Source organism: Capronia coronata, assembly GCF_000585585.1.
Source record: "Capronia coronata CBS 617.96 chromosome Unknown acBCG-supercont1.4, whole genome shotgun sequence".
NCBI classification, from domain to species: Eukaryota; Fungi; Ascomycota; class Eurotiomycetes; order Chaetothyriales; family Herpotrichiellaceae; genus Capronia; species Capronia coronata.
In genome coordinates, this window is record NW_006912896.1 from 651,426 (window position 1) to 667,575 (window position 16,150).

The following is a 16,150-nucleotide window of genomic DNA, read 5'->3' on the forward strand; positions in this document are numbered from 1 at the left end:
ACAACAGCATGTTCCCTTTGATGAGATCTCGGGTCTTGCAATGTCGGTTCAGGCCCCCAAATATTCAACCGCCACCAACATGATTGGCACCGCATTGGTGGGAAACCCAGCTCCCTTTATGGTCTGGTGCCTGGCAAGGTCAACCCCTTCCAGCGTCTGTCGACCGGGACTTGAAACACTGCTAATACGTGACCCAGCAGCCATCCTAATGGATGGGAGCTGGAACACGAGCTGATGTCGGAGGTCAAGCCGTGAAGAAGTCTTCTATGACCCCGAATCAACACCTTTGTTACCATGTCATACTGCCAGAACCCTGCCCAGCAACTTATCACCAAGCCAAATATCTTAGCCGTGGCGGTTGGCTGAAGCCACTACTCTCTCTAGCTGCCGGTCTTCGGTCGCATACATGTTAGGGCCAGCGCTGGAACCCTTCCACGTCGGTAAGCGAGGACGCCAGCCCATTTCTGGCCCCCGGATGCTTTTCATACACAGCACAGCAGGGCTACAGACCCCAGGAAATGCACAATCCCCTGAGATGCGCGTCTCATCAGAACAGGATGGACGCTGGGGTCAATTCGCTGCCGAGAAGCATTCTCTCACCAGTCTCACACAACCCGGCTCATCGTACCTATTCTAGCCCGCTTTTCTCCATTTTTGCTTTCTATAGACGAACATGTCGCTTAAACTGTCCCTCATAGACAGTCGTTCGCAATGTCAAACTGGTGGACTTACCTTGCCTTCCTCGCTTTGGCGGCTTGCGGTCTGACCGCAGACCAAGATGTCCTCACCATTCTGAGGCAGCAAAGCGGCATTGGCAGTTTCACCGGGCTTCTAGAGCAAGATGGCGACCTGGTGGATATACTCAACCAAGGGACTTTCAGTGGTATGAGATATGAGATCCTCCCATGGACGTGTTGTGTATGAATCCTAACAACACCAGTCATTGTTCCAGATGATCAAGCCATGTCCGACTTCATCGCGAATAACCCGAACATCACATCAGATGCCAATGCTGTTCGAGCCTTGCTGCAGTATCACATCGCAAATGGCACTCATCCATCGGCCACCTTTGGTCTGCAACCCTTGTTTGTGCCTACCTTGTTGACGGATACCAACTACACCAACGTTACTGGCGGCCAGGTGGTAGAACTCAGCACGGACAATAGCCAGCCGGCTGTTATCTCTGGGGTCAAGGCTGTATCCCGCGTCCAGGAGGCTGTGAGTGATCACCGTGACACCTATGCTGGCGTCGTGAGAAAGAATGATCTAATCCAATGGCAACAGGACATCTTCTACCTCGGCGGGCTCATACATATCGTGGATTCCGTCTTGACCATTCCGCTTTCCTTTCCCGCCACAATCACGAAAGCCGGACTCACTGACCTGATAGCGCTGTTGAACAAGGGAGGATGGCTGAATCCGTCATCTCCAGCCGTGACCATCGTCAACACTCTGTCTGACCTGACGGTCTTTGCTCCCAACAGCTCCCAGTTCGGCGCCAGTTTCACCGGATGGGATGGTCTTTCCGCCACGGATCTACTGTCAATCTTCAAGTACAGCATATCTCAGAGAAACGTGCAGTATTCATCCGAGTTCAAAAACAACAGCAAGGTGCCCACTCTGGATGGCATTTCTGCCACCATGACAGAAGTGAATAATGGGTTCTACGTTGATGCCTCGCACATTACTACCAGAGACTATATCACTTCGAACGGCGTGTTGCAGCTTCTGGACAGGTGAGTGGCCCTCTGCGCATCTTACATGCTTGATCTTATCACTGACTTGCCCAACCTCCAGCCCTTTGAACCCGAACACGACCAACTCACGCCCTTTCTCGGGCCATATATCATCATCACCGTCCTCGGACGGCGGATCCGGTGGCCTCAGTGCAGCAGCGGGTGCAGGGATCGGCATTGCCCTCGGCGTCCTGATTCTCGGCGGAGCCCTTATTGTTGTTCTGTATATCCGCACCAAGCGGCGTCGACGGGCTGGCATGGGCGACGTCCAGAGATTAGACGGCGAGTCGCGCGAGCGCGTGATCTACCATTCTGATGCGGACGGTCCGCCGCCCACCTACGAACTGGAGACCAAGTCAGTGGTGGATGGTGGCCGCGGTGGCACTCGGACTCATGTCTTCGATCTCCAACATCCGCCCAACCCACCTTCTCCATTGGAGATCGATGGTATAGAGAGGAGCAGGATCAACATCACCATCGAGGGAAGTCCTCCTCGTCATTTGGGATTTCAGGCTCGTTACTAGGCCGTGTCCCTTTAGCAGTCAATGCTCGCTTTCGGGTCGGGAACGGCCGGAGAGTCTGTGTTGCATGTATTTTTATGACCCTGGCAATGTTTGACGTTGGTGTCTGCTTTGTGGTACCAGATCTGCATGTACAGCAGTTGCTCTTTGCTTTGTCTGGCTTGGTGGGTGATTCCCATGGCTGGAACCCAGAACATGGGTCCTGTCAAAAGTGGTCATATTCTCCATATCCAGAAGATATCCTGGCTTTCGAGCCGCAGTTGTGGAACGCTGTATTGATGGCAACACTTGAATAGAGGATGAAGTTTTGCGGCCTGGATCGAGACCGCATGGACGTTAGCAGTTTCCGCCAGTAGTCTTTCTCTACAATGTTGGCGGAATCTCTTTTCCGCCTGCGAGGTTACTGTTCCAATCATCTTGACTCGTACCGCCGGTAGTAACTTGAAGATTGTCAAGGTACGCTAGGCAACATTGTCTTCTCAGTCTGACACGTCTGGGGTGTGCCTCAAACCCGTCCATCAGGGTAGATATACCTCACACGTAGGACAGAATGGTAGAGAAAAAGGGGCTCGAGGCCGAACTGGTTCAGGGGTTGAATCGGAGAATTGATTCCCCGATTGCCGGACGACTCTCCGTCGCGTCTTTGCTTTCTACGTACTTTCGCTGACCAATTCAAGCCATCATTCATTCCCGTAATGCTATGAGACAGTGCTCATACACTTTCGATCTCAACTCGAGCCTCGTGCAGTGCGGCATCGATCAAGTCTGCGTGTTCCACATACTCAGCAGCTCGATACTATGAACGGTCGAGCTTAGTGAAGCGCAGAGCCATACCTCCGCTCCATTCTACCGTCTCGACCAGCAAGCATGCGACCTTCACAATTCCTCTGGACGCTCTTGTCCCTCGTGACGGTCACCTGTGCCGCCCACACATCCAACTGGGCGGTGCTGGTGTCGACGTCTCGGTTTTGGTTCAACTATCGGCACCTAGCCAACACTCTGTCTCTATACCGAACCGTGAAACGGCTGGGCATTCCCGACTCGCAAATCCTGCTCCTCCTACCGGACGACATGGCATGTAATCCGCGAAACGCGTTTTCCGGCACGGTCTACTCCAACGCCGACCGCCGGATGGACCTCTACGGCGAGAACGTCGAGGTCGACTACCGGGGCTACGAAGTGACGGTGGAGAATTTCATTCGCCTCTTGACCGACCGATGGGAAGAGGGCGTTCCCGCCAGCAAGAGACTGCAGACCGACGAAGGAAGCAACATCCTCATCTACATGACGGGCCATGGGGGCAGCGAGTTTCTCAAGTTCCAGGACAGCGAGGAGATTTCCAGCTGGGACCTTGCCGATGCCTTCTCGCAGATGAGGGAGAAAAAGAGATACAATGAAATGTTATTCATGATCGACACCTGTCAAGCCAACACGCTGTATCGACAATTCTACACCCCTGGCATCATTGCGACGGGGTCGTCGGAGGAGGACGAGAGTTCTTATTCCCATCACGCCGATAACGACGTCGGCGTCGCCGTCATTGATCGCTGGACTTACTACGTCCTGGAATTCCTCGAGACGCAAGTCACTGGGCCCACGTCGGACAAGACCCTAGGCGACCTCTTTGATAGCTACGACGTCGGCAAAATCCATTCGAACCCGGGTGTGAGATGGGATCTATTCCCTGGCGGAGAACAAGCCGGTCGGAGTCGCAGGGTCGTTGACTTCTTCGGGAATGTTCAGAACGTGGAGCTTCAGGGCAACAAGTCTGGAGTGGAACTCTTGAAGGACGACCTGGAGGGCCTGAAGCGGCTTGTTCGAGACTACGAGTCATTCGCTGCCGCTCAAGAAAATAACAACACGGAAATGCTTGACGTCTTGCAACGGCGGACTGAACCCACGAACGGAAAAAACACACCTCCATTGACGAAGCAAAATCCAGTGGGGAGAGTGAACACTTCCGAAACAAGTCAGTGGACTCGTCGCATTGGAGGAGCAACCGTTCTCTCTGGCCTTGCCGCGTTATGGTATTTTGCGCCCAAACTGGTGTGAGTGTGATATGGAATGATTTGCACTGGGTCACTTCTGAGTCCAGCACGCTTTTACGACCAAACTATGATCCATGAGTTGATTTCCTGTGTACAACGACTCAGTTGGCTTCACATATGCGCAATGAGTCTGTTCGCCTCGGCCAATTTCTTCTCCTTGTCTGGGAATGGAGGAGGATCCAAGCGCCGAAGCCGCCACAGGTCACCAGGAGTCTCATATAGTTCGGATCCCATTTTCCAATCCAACTGGTCCTGTCGATGAGGAACGGCTTCAAATGTCTCCAGAGATGAGGTTCGTCGTTCTCAGCAACAATGACACGATGAATCGACGAGCCGACGAATGGTCTAGTTCCGACAAAACCGAAACGCGGCTGCTCGCCTTGCATGAAAGTTGATATGGTCCATCCACCATTTCCTTCGCCTTCCTTCCCTCGTTAGTCCCCGGAGCACTCACGGTCCGCGCGATCTGCTCCACGACAATCCGGACGAAACTGCTCCGGGACTCGCCGCCCACCCAGACTTGTGTGTCGTCGACATTGACGTAGAAGGCCGGCCAGTAGGCCGCGGGAGACACAAGTCGGTGACTCTTCGAGACGGTGTCGCGCTGAGATGGTGTGAAGGTCTGGGAATGTGCCAAGTCGCGCCACAGAGGCATGATTTGGATTGACCGGTGTTGCAAGAAGGGCCTGAAGAAACAAATCAATATCCAACAATGGCGGACTCAAGATGAGTGTGTCGGTTGGATTGGACAGAACACTTGTCCCAATAGCCGGGGATCGAGTCTGAGAATGGTCAGTCTTCTGAAATATATTCTTATACCCAAGTCCGCCGGCGCAGGCTTCGGTATTACTGAGGTACTTTGATGACCTGATGACCGTTTCGAACCGGATCATTAGTACTCCAGATCTCACGTTTCAAATGGCTTCGAGTTGAAACCGGCCACCGTGCAGTGGATTAGGAGATCTGGTATCTACACAAGACGCCCTCGAAATGTTTCGTCCTTTGTCAAGAGGTGCTATTGCTGTTGCTGTTGCTGTTGTTCCCATTAGCCCTCAAGCCGCCAGAGCTTCCGTGGTTACATGACAAATGCCAATGCTAGGTCAGGTCAAAAGGCGTGCTCTTGGTACGGCATTGGAGACACAGACAAATGGAAACTTGATATAGCAGGGTGAAATGGCGGTGTGCCCGTGGTTCAGTAGAACATCAACAAGAACAAGAACAAGAACGACAAATGCAAACACAGAACATAGCGGAATAGCAGGGCTGGCACAATATAGTATGGCAAGCCAGCGAATTCTCTTCTTCCTCCTCGACCACAGTCACAGCAACATTCATCCTGTCCTACGAGCCTTCTTCTCCGCTCTCTGCTGCATGATTTTCCTTCTCTTTTCGAAACTCTCGCCAATCCCACCACCACCACCGCCGCCGCCGCCATCACCAGCAGACCCATCCCCTCTCGGACCGTCCTGAGTATCTCGCCTCCGTTTCTCGCGGCGCTCAAGCAGATTTCCTCCCTCGGCCCTCGCCCGTCCAGCCACGCTTCTGTGGATCCGATCGCCCAGTCCACCGAGTCCGGTCCAGTCTTCACCACCAAACATGTCTCTCCGATTATGTTCACCGCGTTGCCGCGCCTTCTTTCTCTCGGCCTTGCTTTCTGCGGGAAGCCGGACAAAATTGCGCTCCTCATAGTCCTGTCGCTCGCGCTCCTTTTCTCGGTCGCGCGTAGACATGGCGCCGCGGCCGTGCTGGACGATCGTGTTGTTGGACCCGATGGAAGGCTGTGATCGTGGCGCCGTGGAGATTTCTTCATCGATGTACTCGTCGAGGAGTTGAGAGCGACGCTTCCGTGCTGGTTCGTCGCGGTTCCTTGACACAGACGGTTCGGGCATGGCCGTAGGTGTGATCCGTGGTGGTTTGTATGCTCCAGAACCTGTGCCTGCACTTGCGCCGGTTCCTGAGCCTGTCGTTCGTGATTTCGTGGCACCGTCAGTGCGAGATTTGTCTGCAGTATTGCGCAGCAGTGCAGCAGGCCTTGGACCGACGGAGGCCTCGACTTGTCCGTCCGACCCTTGCCTTTCCTCTTCCTCCTCCTCATCGTCTGAATCTTCGGAGCCCGACACCTCGGCTTCACCTCGGGATACTGCTCCGTACTCGTCGTGCGGTTTGGACTTCCTAGATTTCTTCGTGGGATCGGAAACAACAGCAGAGGGCTTCTGGCTGGCGCGGCGGTCGGCCTCTTCGGCGGCGCGCACTACTTTGTCAATCTGGTATTTGAGTTTGCCTTCGAGTGGCCGCACGCCCCGTTCTAGGTAGACTCGTAGTTCAACCAGCTTTTTGATCACATCGGTTGTCATGTCCGGCGTGCTGCCGTCATTGCGCAGTTTCATTATGACGATGAACACTAGATTCTGGATGTAGGAGAGGAGAAGGTCGTTTTTGACGTCGAGCAGAGAGATGCCGTCCGTGGGAGGGAGGAAATTCTCTCCATTCTCGGGAAACGCGGAGGCTGCAGACTCAAGCGCGTTGGTTAAAGTAGACAGCAGTCCGCTAGCCGATTCAACGACTGCCATTGGGGACTGGTCTGAGTTGTAAACAGGTCTCGAAGAACTTGAAGTTGATTTTGGTCTGCTGGCAGGAAACTGTATGAGACAAAATTTCTAGACGAGATGAAACTCCGCAGGCGAAAATTATCTTATCGATAAGCGTGAGATATTGTTGAGTCTGACAAAAAGTACTTGTTCCGACTGGCAGGCATGTTTGCTCGGTAGGACGAATTATTTACGGTCAGACTGCGGGCAATTTCTACGTAGGGGATTCGTGTTCTTCTCTCACGCTTTCTCTTGTCTGCAACGTCGCGGCGATCTATCTGTCTATTCCTCAATCAACTTACTGAGATCAACTATGCCGTCTCAAATCTAGGTCATGGACTCACTAACACTGCTTTCAAGGGCATGCTATACCTCCCAGATCAGTGGCATCGGCGGCTTTGACCGACTGCGAGCCACAACTGGCGCCGATGTTCTGAAGTCGGAGTACGAGCGAAGCGAGTGATTTCCTCAGGCAAGAAGGCTCAAGAAGTTGCAGTGGTCGAAATCCACCCGGTGACCAGGTGATGGCTACCATATTCAAGGCTGAGCGATGAGACGGCTCGTTATGGGCGACTACTGAGCAGCAGGGAAATGGGAGCTTCATGGTGATCAATAGCTATGCGAACAGAGCGACAATAGCAGAGAAGTGTCATCCGCTGGTGAAGCCGTTCATGGAAGAATAGTCTCTTTAAACCACCTTCATAGTCTATCAATTGCCAGTGTACTGAGGCTGTCACGAATAGAGACTTGTGTCTACTTGTGTCTACTTGTCCTCTGACACTTGAACCGTTTCTGTCAGTAGTTGTGCGACATTCATGGCGCAGGCTGTAAGGGCCGGAGGATTTGCGCTGATCGAGACTGTCATCTCCCTTGTCACAATCCAGCAACCCAGAGCCAATCTCCCTATATCTGAACTCTTGCCGTATTCTGTTCTTCTTGCATCCAGACCCTGAGACTCTTCCAGCTACTACTACAGAGTAGAGTCTCCGCCTGTCAATCCGAGAAAAGTGTTGCAACAGGGGATGGCTCCAAGTTCGCTTCGCTTCGCATCGAACCATGACGTCGATTGCCTCCTTTTCCCCCTGCCAACTGGAATTGTTGCCGCCAAAAAGAGAATTGCGAGAAAATCTGAGCGAGCGTTGTCCACAAGAGATCAGGAGAAGCACATGAACACAGATATGAACAAAAGAGAACAAACTTGAATGGTTGTACGCGTCCGTCAAAGGGTCTTCAAGCTTTGTTACAGTCGCCCCTAAGCCCTGAACCAGCGGGCGTTCCCCCCAATCGCACTGCGCTGTTCAAGCCAATGCCATATCCTCAGCCGCCGAACATTCCCGCAGTACCAGCGCCCTGACTTGGGCTTGCAGGCTGGGACCATGGATGGTTCCGCTGCCTCGTCTTCCAAGTCTCCAGCCTCCGAGTTTAGATCCAGCCTCCACGGCTTACCTTACAGTGCGACGGCAACGACAAGTCCTCCAATACGAGTTACCAGCACCACGTCCTTACAGCGACTCCCTGACTCCGAGGTCGACATTGCGCAGAGTACTGCCACCTCCGGGGACAACGCGTCGACGTCGTCCAATAGGAGATATCACCCGGGCGCGTTGGCGCATGATGGAGACTGGCTTCGAATCGCAGGTGCAGGATCAAGCTCGGCGCGAGAAAGTCAGATCAGTCTCAATACTAGGACTCCCACAATAAGCAGTCTGACCTCGGCCGCAACCAGCGTTCCTCACATCCGCGTCAATGACACGAATCCGCAAGACCTCCCAGAATCAGACCGCCGCAGCAATACCAGCGTCGAAGAAAGTGGGAGATGGTTGTTCTTGAGGAAGTCCAAGTCAACCTCAGCAGTTTCTGGAAACAGGGCCGGAGGAGGTGCACAATCCAGAGAGATCGCGTTGGATATAGACATTCCCACAGGCGGCTTCGGCGACGACTTGTCCTCCGGCAGCATCGAGTTCTCGAAGAGAGGGAGCATGCTGATTGATGGGCAAAGGGTGAATCAACCGAGGAGCAGAACCTCTCCCATTCTGGCTCCGATCATGGATGACGAGAAAAGAGGAAACGGAGAGGCGAATACCACAGACGCAACCGACGGCCTTCGGTCGACTCTGACGACCGCGTCCACTGCTACAAAGAGGGTCAAGGAGCGGCCAGCTGCCAAAGTCCTTTCCGCAGACGAAGAAATGCTGTCTGAGAAGGTCCGGAGCTTCTATGCGGCTGGCACAGACGAGCATCCCGATACTGAGTCCTCCACCAACTTGGCCGCTAGCATGGGAGCACGATGGCAAGCAACCTTGGTCACCGACACTCGGAGCGTTAGTATCCCATCTATTTCGTGTGCCACCTCTACGACCGACGTTAATGAAGACGTGACGGGTTCTACGCGAGTCAGCAAAGCGAGGCCCACCTCACAGACCCCTGTGATACCGGAACGCGAGGAGAACGAACTGGCGGGAGGACTGGAGGACTGGAAAGACATCTGTAGCGCCGACGTCGACCGCTTTGGCTTTATCCTCGCCAAGGCACCCGATGCGACTGTTGACGGCGCCAACGAATCCAGGCCTCAACGGTTGACTCGAGTTTCAACAAGCCTACAGCTTGCTTCGGAGACTCCTCGACGCAAACATACTGTGCGTCGTAACCCGAGCAGCGCTCACGGATCTCCCAGGTCAGGACACAGCAGATATAGCGCGGCGGAGCAGACACCTCCTCGGCCGTCCAGTTCCCAGAGCGGCCATTCTCGCCCGTCCACTGGCCGAAGGAGCGGCTCCTCACGGCTCCCTGTGTTGGGTTCGAAGAATCGCCGCTTGATGCATTCGGCCATGAACATGCTCACGCTACCTCGATCTGCTCAATCCGTGGTTGAGGATGGACATGTCCACATTGACGACGCCAGGGCTCGTCGGAAGGAGCTTGAGCGTGAGGAGAAATGGCGCAGAATGGCACGCCCCTTGCCACCAGCGACAGACCCGAAAACCGGGCTACCTGTGGTAGGTGGTGGTTCGGAGACGGGTTACACATTCGATACGATGTCGCCAAAGCTCATCGAACGGACGTGGAAGGGCATACCGGACAAATGGCGAGCGACGGCCTGGCACAGTTTCCTCAGCACGTCGGCTTCCCGTCGAAAGGACTGTCTGCCCGACACAGAACTGATCGATCTGTTCCATTCCTACCAAACAGAATCCTCTCCGGACGATGTGCAAATCGACATCGACGTCCCCCGCACCATCTCCTCCCACATCATGTTCCGCAGGCGGTATCGAGGTGGCCAACGTCTTTTGTTCCGTGTCCTCCATGCCATGTCTCTCCATTTTGCAGAGACAGGGTATGTGCAAGGAATGGCTGCGCTTGCCGTGACACTATTGGCGTACTACGACGAGGAAAAGGCTTTTGTCATGCTTGTTCGTATGTGGGAGCTGCGTGGGCTGGGGGAGCTGTACAAGTCCGGCTTTCAGGGGCTGATGACCGCGTTGAACGACTTTGAGACTCGTTGGCTAGGCCAAGGGGAGCTTGCACGACAACTGGTAAGTGATCGATCACCTACACACACACTTGTTGAGAAGTTCGGATATCTTTGCTTCTGTCTCAACCTGGGGAGGCCTTTGGAGACACCATAGATGCAAAGGTTGCCCTGTCCCTTTTTGACGGTGGGAGAACTATATCTGCTGTTTCTCCTCTCAAACCAACCTTTACTTGCCACTCATCCTTTCATCCCCCCTACCCGACAGACATACTAGCATAGACATGACTGACTCGCGTCAACAGGAAAAGCTAGGCATCCCTCCCACAGCCTACGGCACCCGATGGTATCTCACGCTGTTCAACTACACGATCCCCTTCCCCGCGCAGCTGCGCGTCTGGGACGTCTTCATGCTTCTCGGAGACGACACATCTTCCGCCTCTACGTCTCCTCCTACCGCCAACACCTACTCCAATACTGATTCCCATCCCTCGGCGCCACAGCCCGTTTCACAGAATGGAATCCACCAGCCTGTGAGCGGAGACGCTGGAAACGAAGACCACGAACCGTCGTTCGGCACAACGCTCGACGTCCTGCACGCCGCCTCGGCCGCCCTGATCGACGGTATGCGCGACATCCTTCTGGAATCGGACTTTGAGAACGCCATGAAGGTGCTCACATCGTGGATCCCTATTCAAGACGAAGACCTCTTCATGCGCATCGCCAAGGCAGAGTGGAATATGCACCAGAAGCAACACGACGGACAGAGATCCAGAAAGCGCGGGTAGCTGTGTCTGCCCTATCTTTTCTTCTTTTCGAGATTCTGTTTCTTCTTGGCCCCGTACGACACGAAGGCCGGCTGCTGTGGCTGTGGCTGTTGCCGTTGCCGTTGCCGTTGCCGTTGTCATTGCTTGGGGCGTGATATCTTTGGCCATGATGGAAGCGACGGAGAGCAGACTCATATTGATTCTTGTGGGATACAGGATCATCTTTCCCCAAAAGAAGAACAACACTTTATGGTCTTCTTTTCTGTACTACTGTTCTTTCTTGCCGTTTAATCTTGATTTTTCATATCGGCTTTTCTGGGAGCAAGCATACTGCCTATTCAACAGCATATCTTCTTGGACTACCTACCTAGGTACCCCTTTGTGCATCTCATGTCATAAAGGGACAGGAACGGGAACAGCAACGCACGTCTACCAACTACTTATTCAGAGTGGACGTGATCGAAGATGGCTGCTTATCTTTCTATTGATCTTTCAGTATCGGGCTCTCTTAATAGCGATCAATACGTGTGGCCTTTTGTTGCTGTTATGCTTTAGATACCCTCTTTACCTTAGCCTAGCAATGTACCTATTGATCATAGGTATCTAGTCCGGGTGTGTTCCATACTATACTGATAACCATAGACTTTGTTTTGAGAGACTCCAGGTTTCCTTCCACCAGCTTCCTCTATCATCTTCTTGCGCCTTTCTGCCGTTTCACGAAGCTGCATGCTTTCGTCTCCCCTTGTCAGGAAATTGTTCGACATTGTCAGCAGACACGGCGGGGGATGGGCGTCTGCCAAATCGCGCAAACATGTTGGAACCTATCAGGACGCAGCTCCAAACAGCTTCGAGATGGTTAGTGGAAGGAGGGATAAGGAAGGATGCAATTGAAATTCGTATGAATTCTACAGTACATGGTCCTAGATGCAGTAGGGAGACCAAATAACATGCCCAGATTAGCTAGGTCCCTTACTGTCCATACCGACGGTTCTTTATCCAACGAAACAACTTGAAAGATATTCTCTGTGCACTATCCCTGGACCAAGCGAGCCACGACATCCATACCCGTCATCTTGACCATCATAGACTCCAACAGCGACGCGGGCACGAGATAGTGCGCCCATTTCGCCATACCAGCCTTGGTGCCCCTCCAGATGGTCTGGGGCGGAGTCGGCTTCAACAGATCATGCACGACCTCCGCGGCCCACTGGTCAGCGGTGACCTCGACGGCGGCGAAATCGCCACACAGCGTCCTCTCGACGACCTCGCGAGCGGGCTCGTAGATGGAGCCTTTCGGCAGCGTCGCGACGTCCTGCTGGTTCTTGAAGCCGTTGGACGCGACGCTGGTCGACTTGAGCTCGACGACGCGGATGCCGAACGGCGCCAGCTCCAGCCGCATCGTGTCCGAGTACATGGCCATGGCGGCTTTCGAGGCATTGTACGTCGCCTGGAACGGGATGGTCAAGACCGAGGCCGACGACGTGTGGTTGACGATCATGCCTTTGGATTTCAGCAGCAGGGGCAGAAACGCCTGCGTCATGGCCAGGAACGACCACACGTTGAGGTCGAAGAGCTGTTTCGCCCGCGGGATCGACAGGTCCGATATGGGCATGCTGTATAGCGCGCCGGCGTTGTTGACGAGAATGTCGAGCTGGGGGAGGCGCGCCACGCACGCTGCGATGGATGACTCCGATACCACGTCCAGCGTGAGCGTCTCGATGCCGTGCGATTGCACTTCCTTCATCTTGGCCGGGTTGCGCGCCGTCGCGTAGACGTGCAGCCCGGCTTTGTGGAAGGCGATGGCGAGCGCTGCGCCGCAGCCGCCGTCTGAGCAGCCTGTCACCAGGACAGTGCGTTTGCCGCTGGATGGTTTGGTGTCCGCCATGTTGTAGAAAGGTACTAACTATACTTCTCTCTGTCTCGGTGGACTAAGCGTGGACAAGTGTAGACTGACTCGACTCGACATTGTAAGGGCACGCAACATGAGATGTCCTGGCATCTTGGCCCTTTTAATGTCCTTGTCCCGAATGAGTTGACAAATGCAAGTCTCTTCATGCAACGATGGCGGTCGTCTGTGTTGTCTGTGCTTGTTATATTGGTAGTGTTACGTGATCGGGGGAATTGTTCCTCCGGTCCGGTGGTCGCGACTCGACCGGACGAAGACTTTCTTCCACTTACTCACTCATTTCATGACCAACATCACATAACATCACATAGCATTCCGTCGTACTAGTAAGCAATCCCTAGGTCTCCGAGGCTTGGAGATCGCGATGCCATGCCTGTCGCAGGCCAGATGAATCCAGGCAGGTCGCGCCGAGCAGATGGAAATGGAAATGGAAATGGAGTCGCTATGGAGGATGCAGAAGCAGAATTACGCGTGAGTCGATGGGTCTTCGTCCGCATCTCATCGCATTTGTTTCTCCCGCGTTACTCACCTAGCCATGTGCTCTATAGCGTCGCCGGGATCGTGCCAAAGAATCGCAGCGTGCATTCAGGCAAAGACAATCGAACAGTGCGCAGAAATTGAAGCATGACCATGAACAACTCAAACGCCTCGTCGGCGAGATTGTGGATGCAGCCCGGGTCCACGACCCTGCGCAGTTGAGTGTAGCCATCACAAAGGCGGCGAAGGCTGTAGGACTAGACACGACGTGTCTCACTCCCTCAGACACTCCCACAGACACTCCCTTTCCAGAGGGGCCTATGAATACGAATCTCGGTGTCGACTGGCAAATTACAGATAGTCCTGGTGCTGTGGCCTCGGAGAACATCATCCACAAGCCCCAGAACTGGTCGCCTCTGAGCAGTCTTGACAGTGAAGCAGCACTTGTCCAGCAGACACAGACACAGACACGCTCGGGACGCATGAGCCCACGATTCGATTACGGAGTCTGGATAGACCCCGACCGCTTCCTCAAAAACTTCGAGCCACCCATTGACATTGCGCCCTATCTCGGCCGTGGAGAATACACCATTGCAGGCCACATCGCCTGGGCCTGTCTGGACCTGGGGTATACCTACCTGCAGGACATTATGGAGCAGCGAGCCCTCACTCCCATCTTCAACACCACCACCGCCAGCCTCACGCCCGAGCAGGATTCCGAGGCAGATTACCCCCGCTCATTGCCCCCCAATTCAGGCGCACGTCGTCTGTTTGATCTCGCCCTCCGTCATTCGATGCCGCTACATGATCTCGACTACATCATTGCCATGGTGGAAGCACGCATCGAGTTCCGTAGATTGGGCTACATGCGCCGAGACAATCCCGGCGCCGACGCCGTCAAGCGGGAACTCCTTCAGGGGCGTGTCTTTGAAGATCATCGAAAGAGAGGCGTGAGGATGGATCAATGGTGGTCGGCAATGGACATCGAGAGATACATTGAGCGCACCATGGGGGTCTATGAGTTTGCCTCCTTTCAGGCCGCACTACGTGCTAGGCAAGAGGCACACACCAACCTGCTGATGCCACTGGCACACTCTCTGGCACAGCGTGCCATCTGTTTTGGCGACGGACCTCGCTGGAGGGCAGACCACGTTGCTATGTTCGCGCGTACCTGGATCAGCATGGTACGCAATAACAAGGAGACGAGGTGTTGAATGCGAGATGACCACCACCACATGTGTCTTAGCACCCGCGCCACATACAGGTGTCGACATCTTTGTCGGCTACTTCAAGATTGGGGATGGGACGTTGAAACAACAGCATAGACTTGACCCTAAGAACTCGAGGTTCCGTCTCGAAATGTGTGCTCTGCTGCGTCCAAGCTCGCCTTTGCAGATGAGCGTCAAAAGGACTGGCACGATTGTTACCGTGCTGTGCATATGCAATATCTGGGATGGCCGGCAGACGAGGTAAGTGCTTATGAGACCAGGGATGAGGTGAGGGAAGGAGTGGTACCCCCACACTCACGCCATAATCAGCTGTGGTTCAAACTCACACTCGACTTGGTAATATGAGTGATCATGTTCAAGTGGAACTTCAGATGCTCAACACTGGACAGGCTTAGCCCAAGGTCCCATGTCTTCAGGTACCGCAAAAGGCTTGACTGGGGCGACGTCTTGTAATGTTTACTGAAAGCATCGAGCACGAAAAGACATTGGGTGCGTCCTGACAAGAACATATGAATGCAAAGTCAGCCAGCACTCCGGCCCTGGTCGCATAGCGTTTCTCGCCGAAGTAGACCTAACGTTGCCATGTATTCTCCTGTGGGATACTTCGGACTCGCTATGCACCTCGAAGCAGATGGATAGTCTTGGTGCCCATCGGATCTCAGGAAAGATCCACGTTTGAAGGATGGAGACAATGCTGTAGGGCGGCAAGAGGCATCAGCGTGTTCACTCTCTCACGAGCGCAGATGACAGATATCATGGACGCTCTCGCAATCACGAAAGAGCCCTCGAACATGGTGTTCATGCAATACCTGTGACTTAGGTTACCATGACCAGAGTGCTTTAACGGTCGATTGGGCCGGGCAACAAGAATCGAACGCAGAGGAAGAGAAGGTCGGGAAGGCTATTGTCTGTGTAGGCTCTCACGGGTGAACAAGCAGCTCTGTATGCGAATATAGCATGAAAACCCGTCATGAGACTGTCTTGCTGAGACATCGAACCAGGTGTGAGGGATAGTGGTCGCTCTTCCGACCTTGTACAGTCTTGCTGCGGAGCAAAGGGCTTGCAAGCAACAGCAGTCTTTGTTCCCTGAGCTGGCAAAGAAGGCCATGGGACATCACTTCGTGGTCTTGAGTCTCTGGGGATCCAGGCCGGCAAGTGACCTGGACAGATTGGTCGAACTGCAAGGGCTCTCTGACTGAACAACATTGACCAGCAGGTTTAGCAATGCCCCGATCAAAACCGGTGGCGACGATCTCACAACGCCGCTGACACCCATACCTCTCGAAGTTGGGTTTGGGAGGACTGCTATAGGGTGTCAGTCATTCCAAGGGTCGACCTGAGCCCCGATCTCCGGATTCGACGGCTCGCTAGGAGACAGGACCCATCAATCGGGCCTCCTCGCCTCGAGG

The 16,150-nt window shown here is 54.0% G+C and overlaps 7 protein-coding genes across 7 annotated transcripts; 4 read left to right on the forward strand and 3 right to left on the reverse strand.

Annotated features, from left to right (window-relative positions):
* Window positions 1-711: 711 nt before the first annotated feature.
* Window positions 712-2,260, forward strand: A1O1_04802 (uncharacterized protein; the record flags this gene model as incomplete). Its single annotated transcript, XM_007725691.1, has 3 exons — window positions 712-883; window positions 941-1,736; window positions 1,798-2,260. 3 exons carry the CDS (start codon window positions 712-714, stop codon window positions 2,258-2,260), a joined length of 1,431 nt encoding a protein of 476 aa, XP_007723881.1.
* An 864-nt stretch (window positions 2,261-3,124) lies between these two features.
* Window positions 3,125-4,309, forward strand: A1O1_04803 (uncharacterized protein; the record flags this gene model as incomplete). The annotated part of the gene is made up of 1 exon (XM_007725692.1): window positions 3,125-4,309. The coding sequence occupies one exon, from the start codon at window positions 3,125-3,127 to the stop codon at window positions 4,307-4,309; it is 1,185 nt and encodes a 394-aa protein (XP_007723882.1).
* Window positions 4,310-4,416: 107 nt separating this feature from the next.
* Window positions 4,417-4,960, reverse strand: A1O1_04804 (uncharacterized protein; the record flags this gene model as incomplete). Its single annotated transcript, XM_007725693.1, has 2 exons — window positions 4,417-4,584; window positions 4,760-4,960. The coding sequence occupies 2 exons, from the start codon at window positions 4,958-4,960 to the stop codon at window positions 4,417-4,419; spliced, it is 369 nt and encodes a 122-aa protein (XP_007723883.1).
* Window positions 4,961-5,636: 676 nt separating this feature from the next.
* A1O1_04805 (uncharacterized protein) lies at window positions 5,637-6,875 on the reverse strand (the record flags this gene model as incomplete). The annotated part of the gene is made up of 1 exon (XM_007725694.1): window positions 5,637-6,875. The coding sequence occupies one exon, from the start codon at window positions 6,873-6,875 to the stop codon at window positions 5,637-5,639; it is 1,239 nt and encodes a 412-aa protein (XP_007723884.1).
* A 1,394-nt stretch (window positions 6,876-8,269) lies between these two features.
* On the forward strand, window positions 8,270-11,150 carry A1O1_04806 (uncharacterized protein; the record flags this gene model as incomplete). The annotated part of the gene is made up of 2 exons (XM_007725695.1): window positions 8,270-10,426; window positions 10,668-11,150. The coding sequence occupies 2 exons, from the start codon at window positions 8,270-8,272 to the stop codon at window positions 11,148-11,150; spliced, it is 2,640 nt and encodes an 879-aa protein (XP_007723885.1).
* Window positions 11,151-12,159: 1,009 nt separating this feature from the next.
* Window positions 12,160-13,014, reverse strand: A1O1_04807 (uncharacterized protein; the record flags this gene model as incomplete). Its single annotated transcript, XM_007725696.1, has 1 exon — window positions 12,160-13,014. The coding sequence occupies one exon, from the start codon at window positions 13,012-13,014 to the stop codon at window positions 12,160-12,162; it is 855 nt and encodes a 284-aa protein (XP_007723886.1).
* A 390-nt stretch (window positions 13,015-13,404) lies between these two features.
* Window positions 13,405-14,726, forward strand: A1O1_04808 (uncharacterized protein; the record flags this gene model as incomplete). Its single annotated transcript, XM_007725697.1, has 2 exons — window positions 13,405-13,506; window positions 13,584-14,726. The coding sequence occupies 2 exons, from the start codon at window positions 13,405-13,407 to the stop codon at window positions 14,724-14,726; spliced, it is 1,245 nt and encodes a 414-aa protein (XP_007723887.1).
* Between the last annotated feature and the right edge of the window lie 1,424 nt (window positions 14,727-16,150).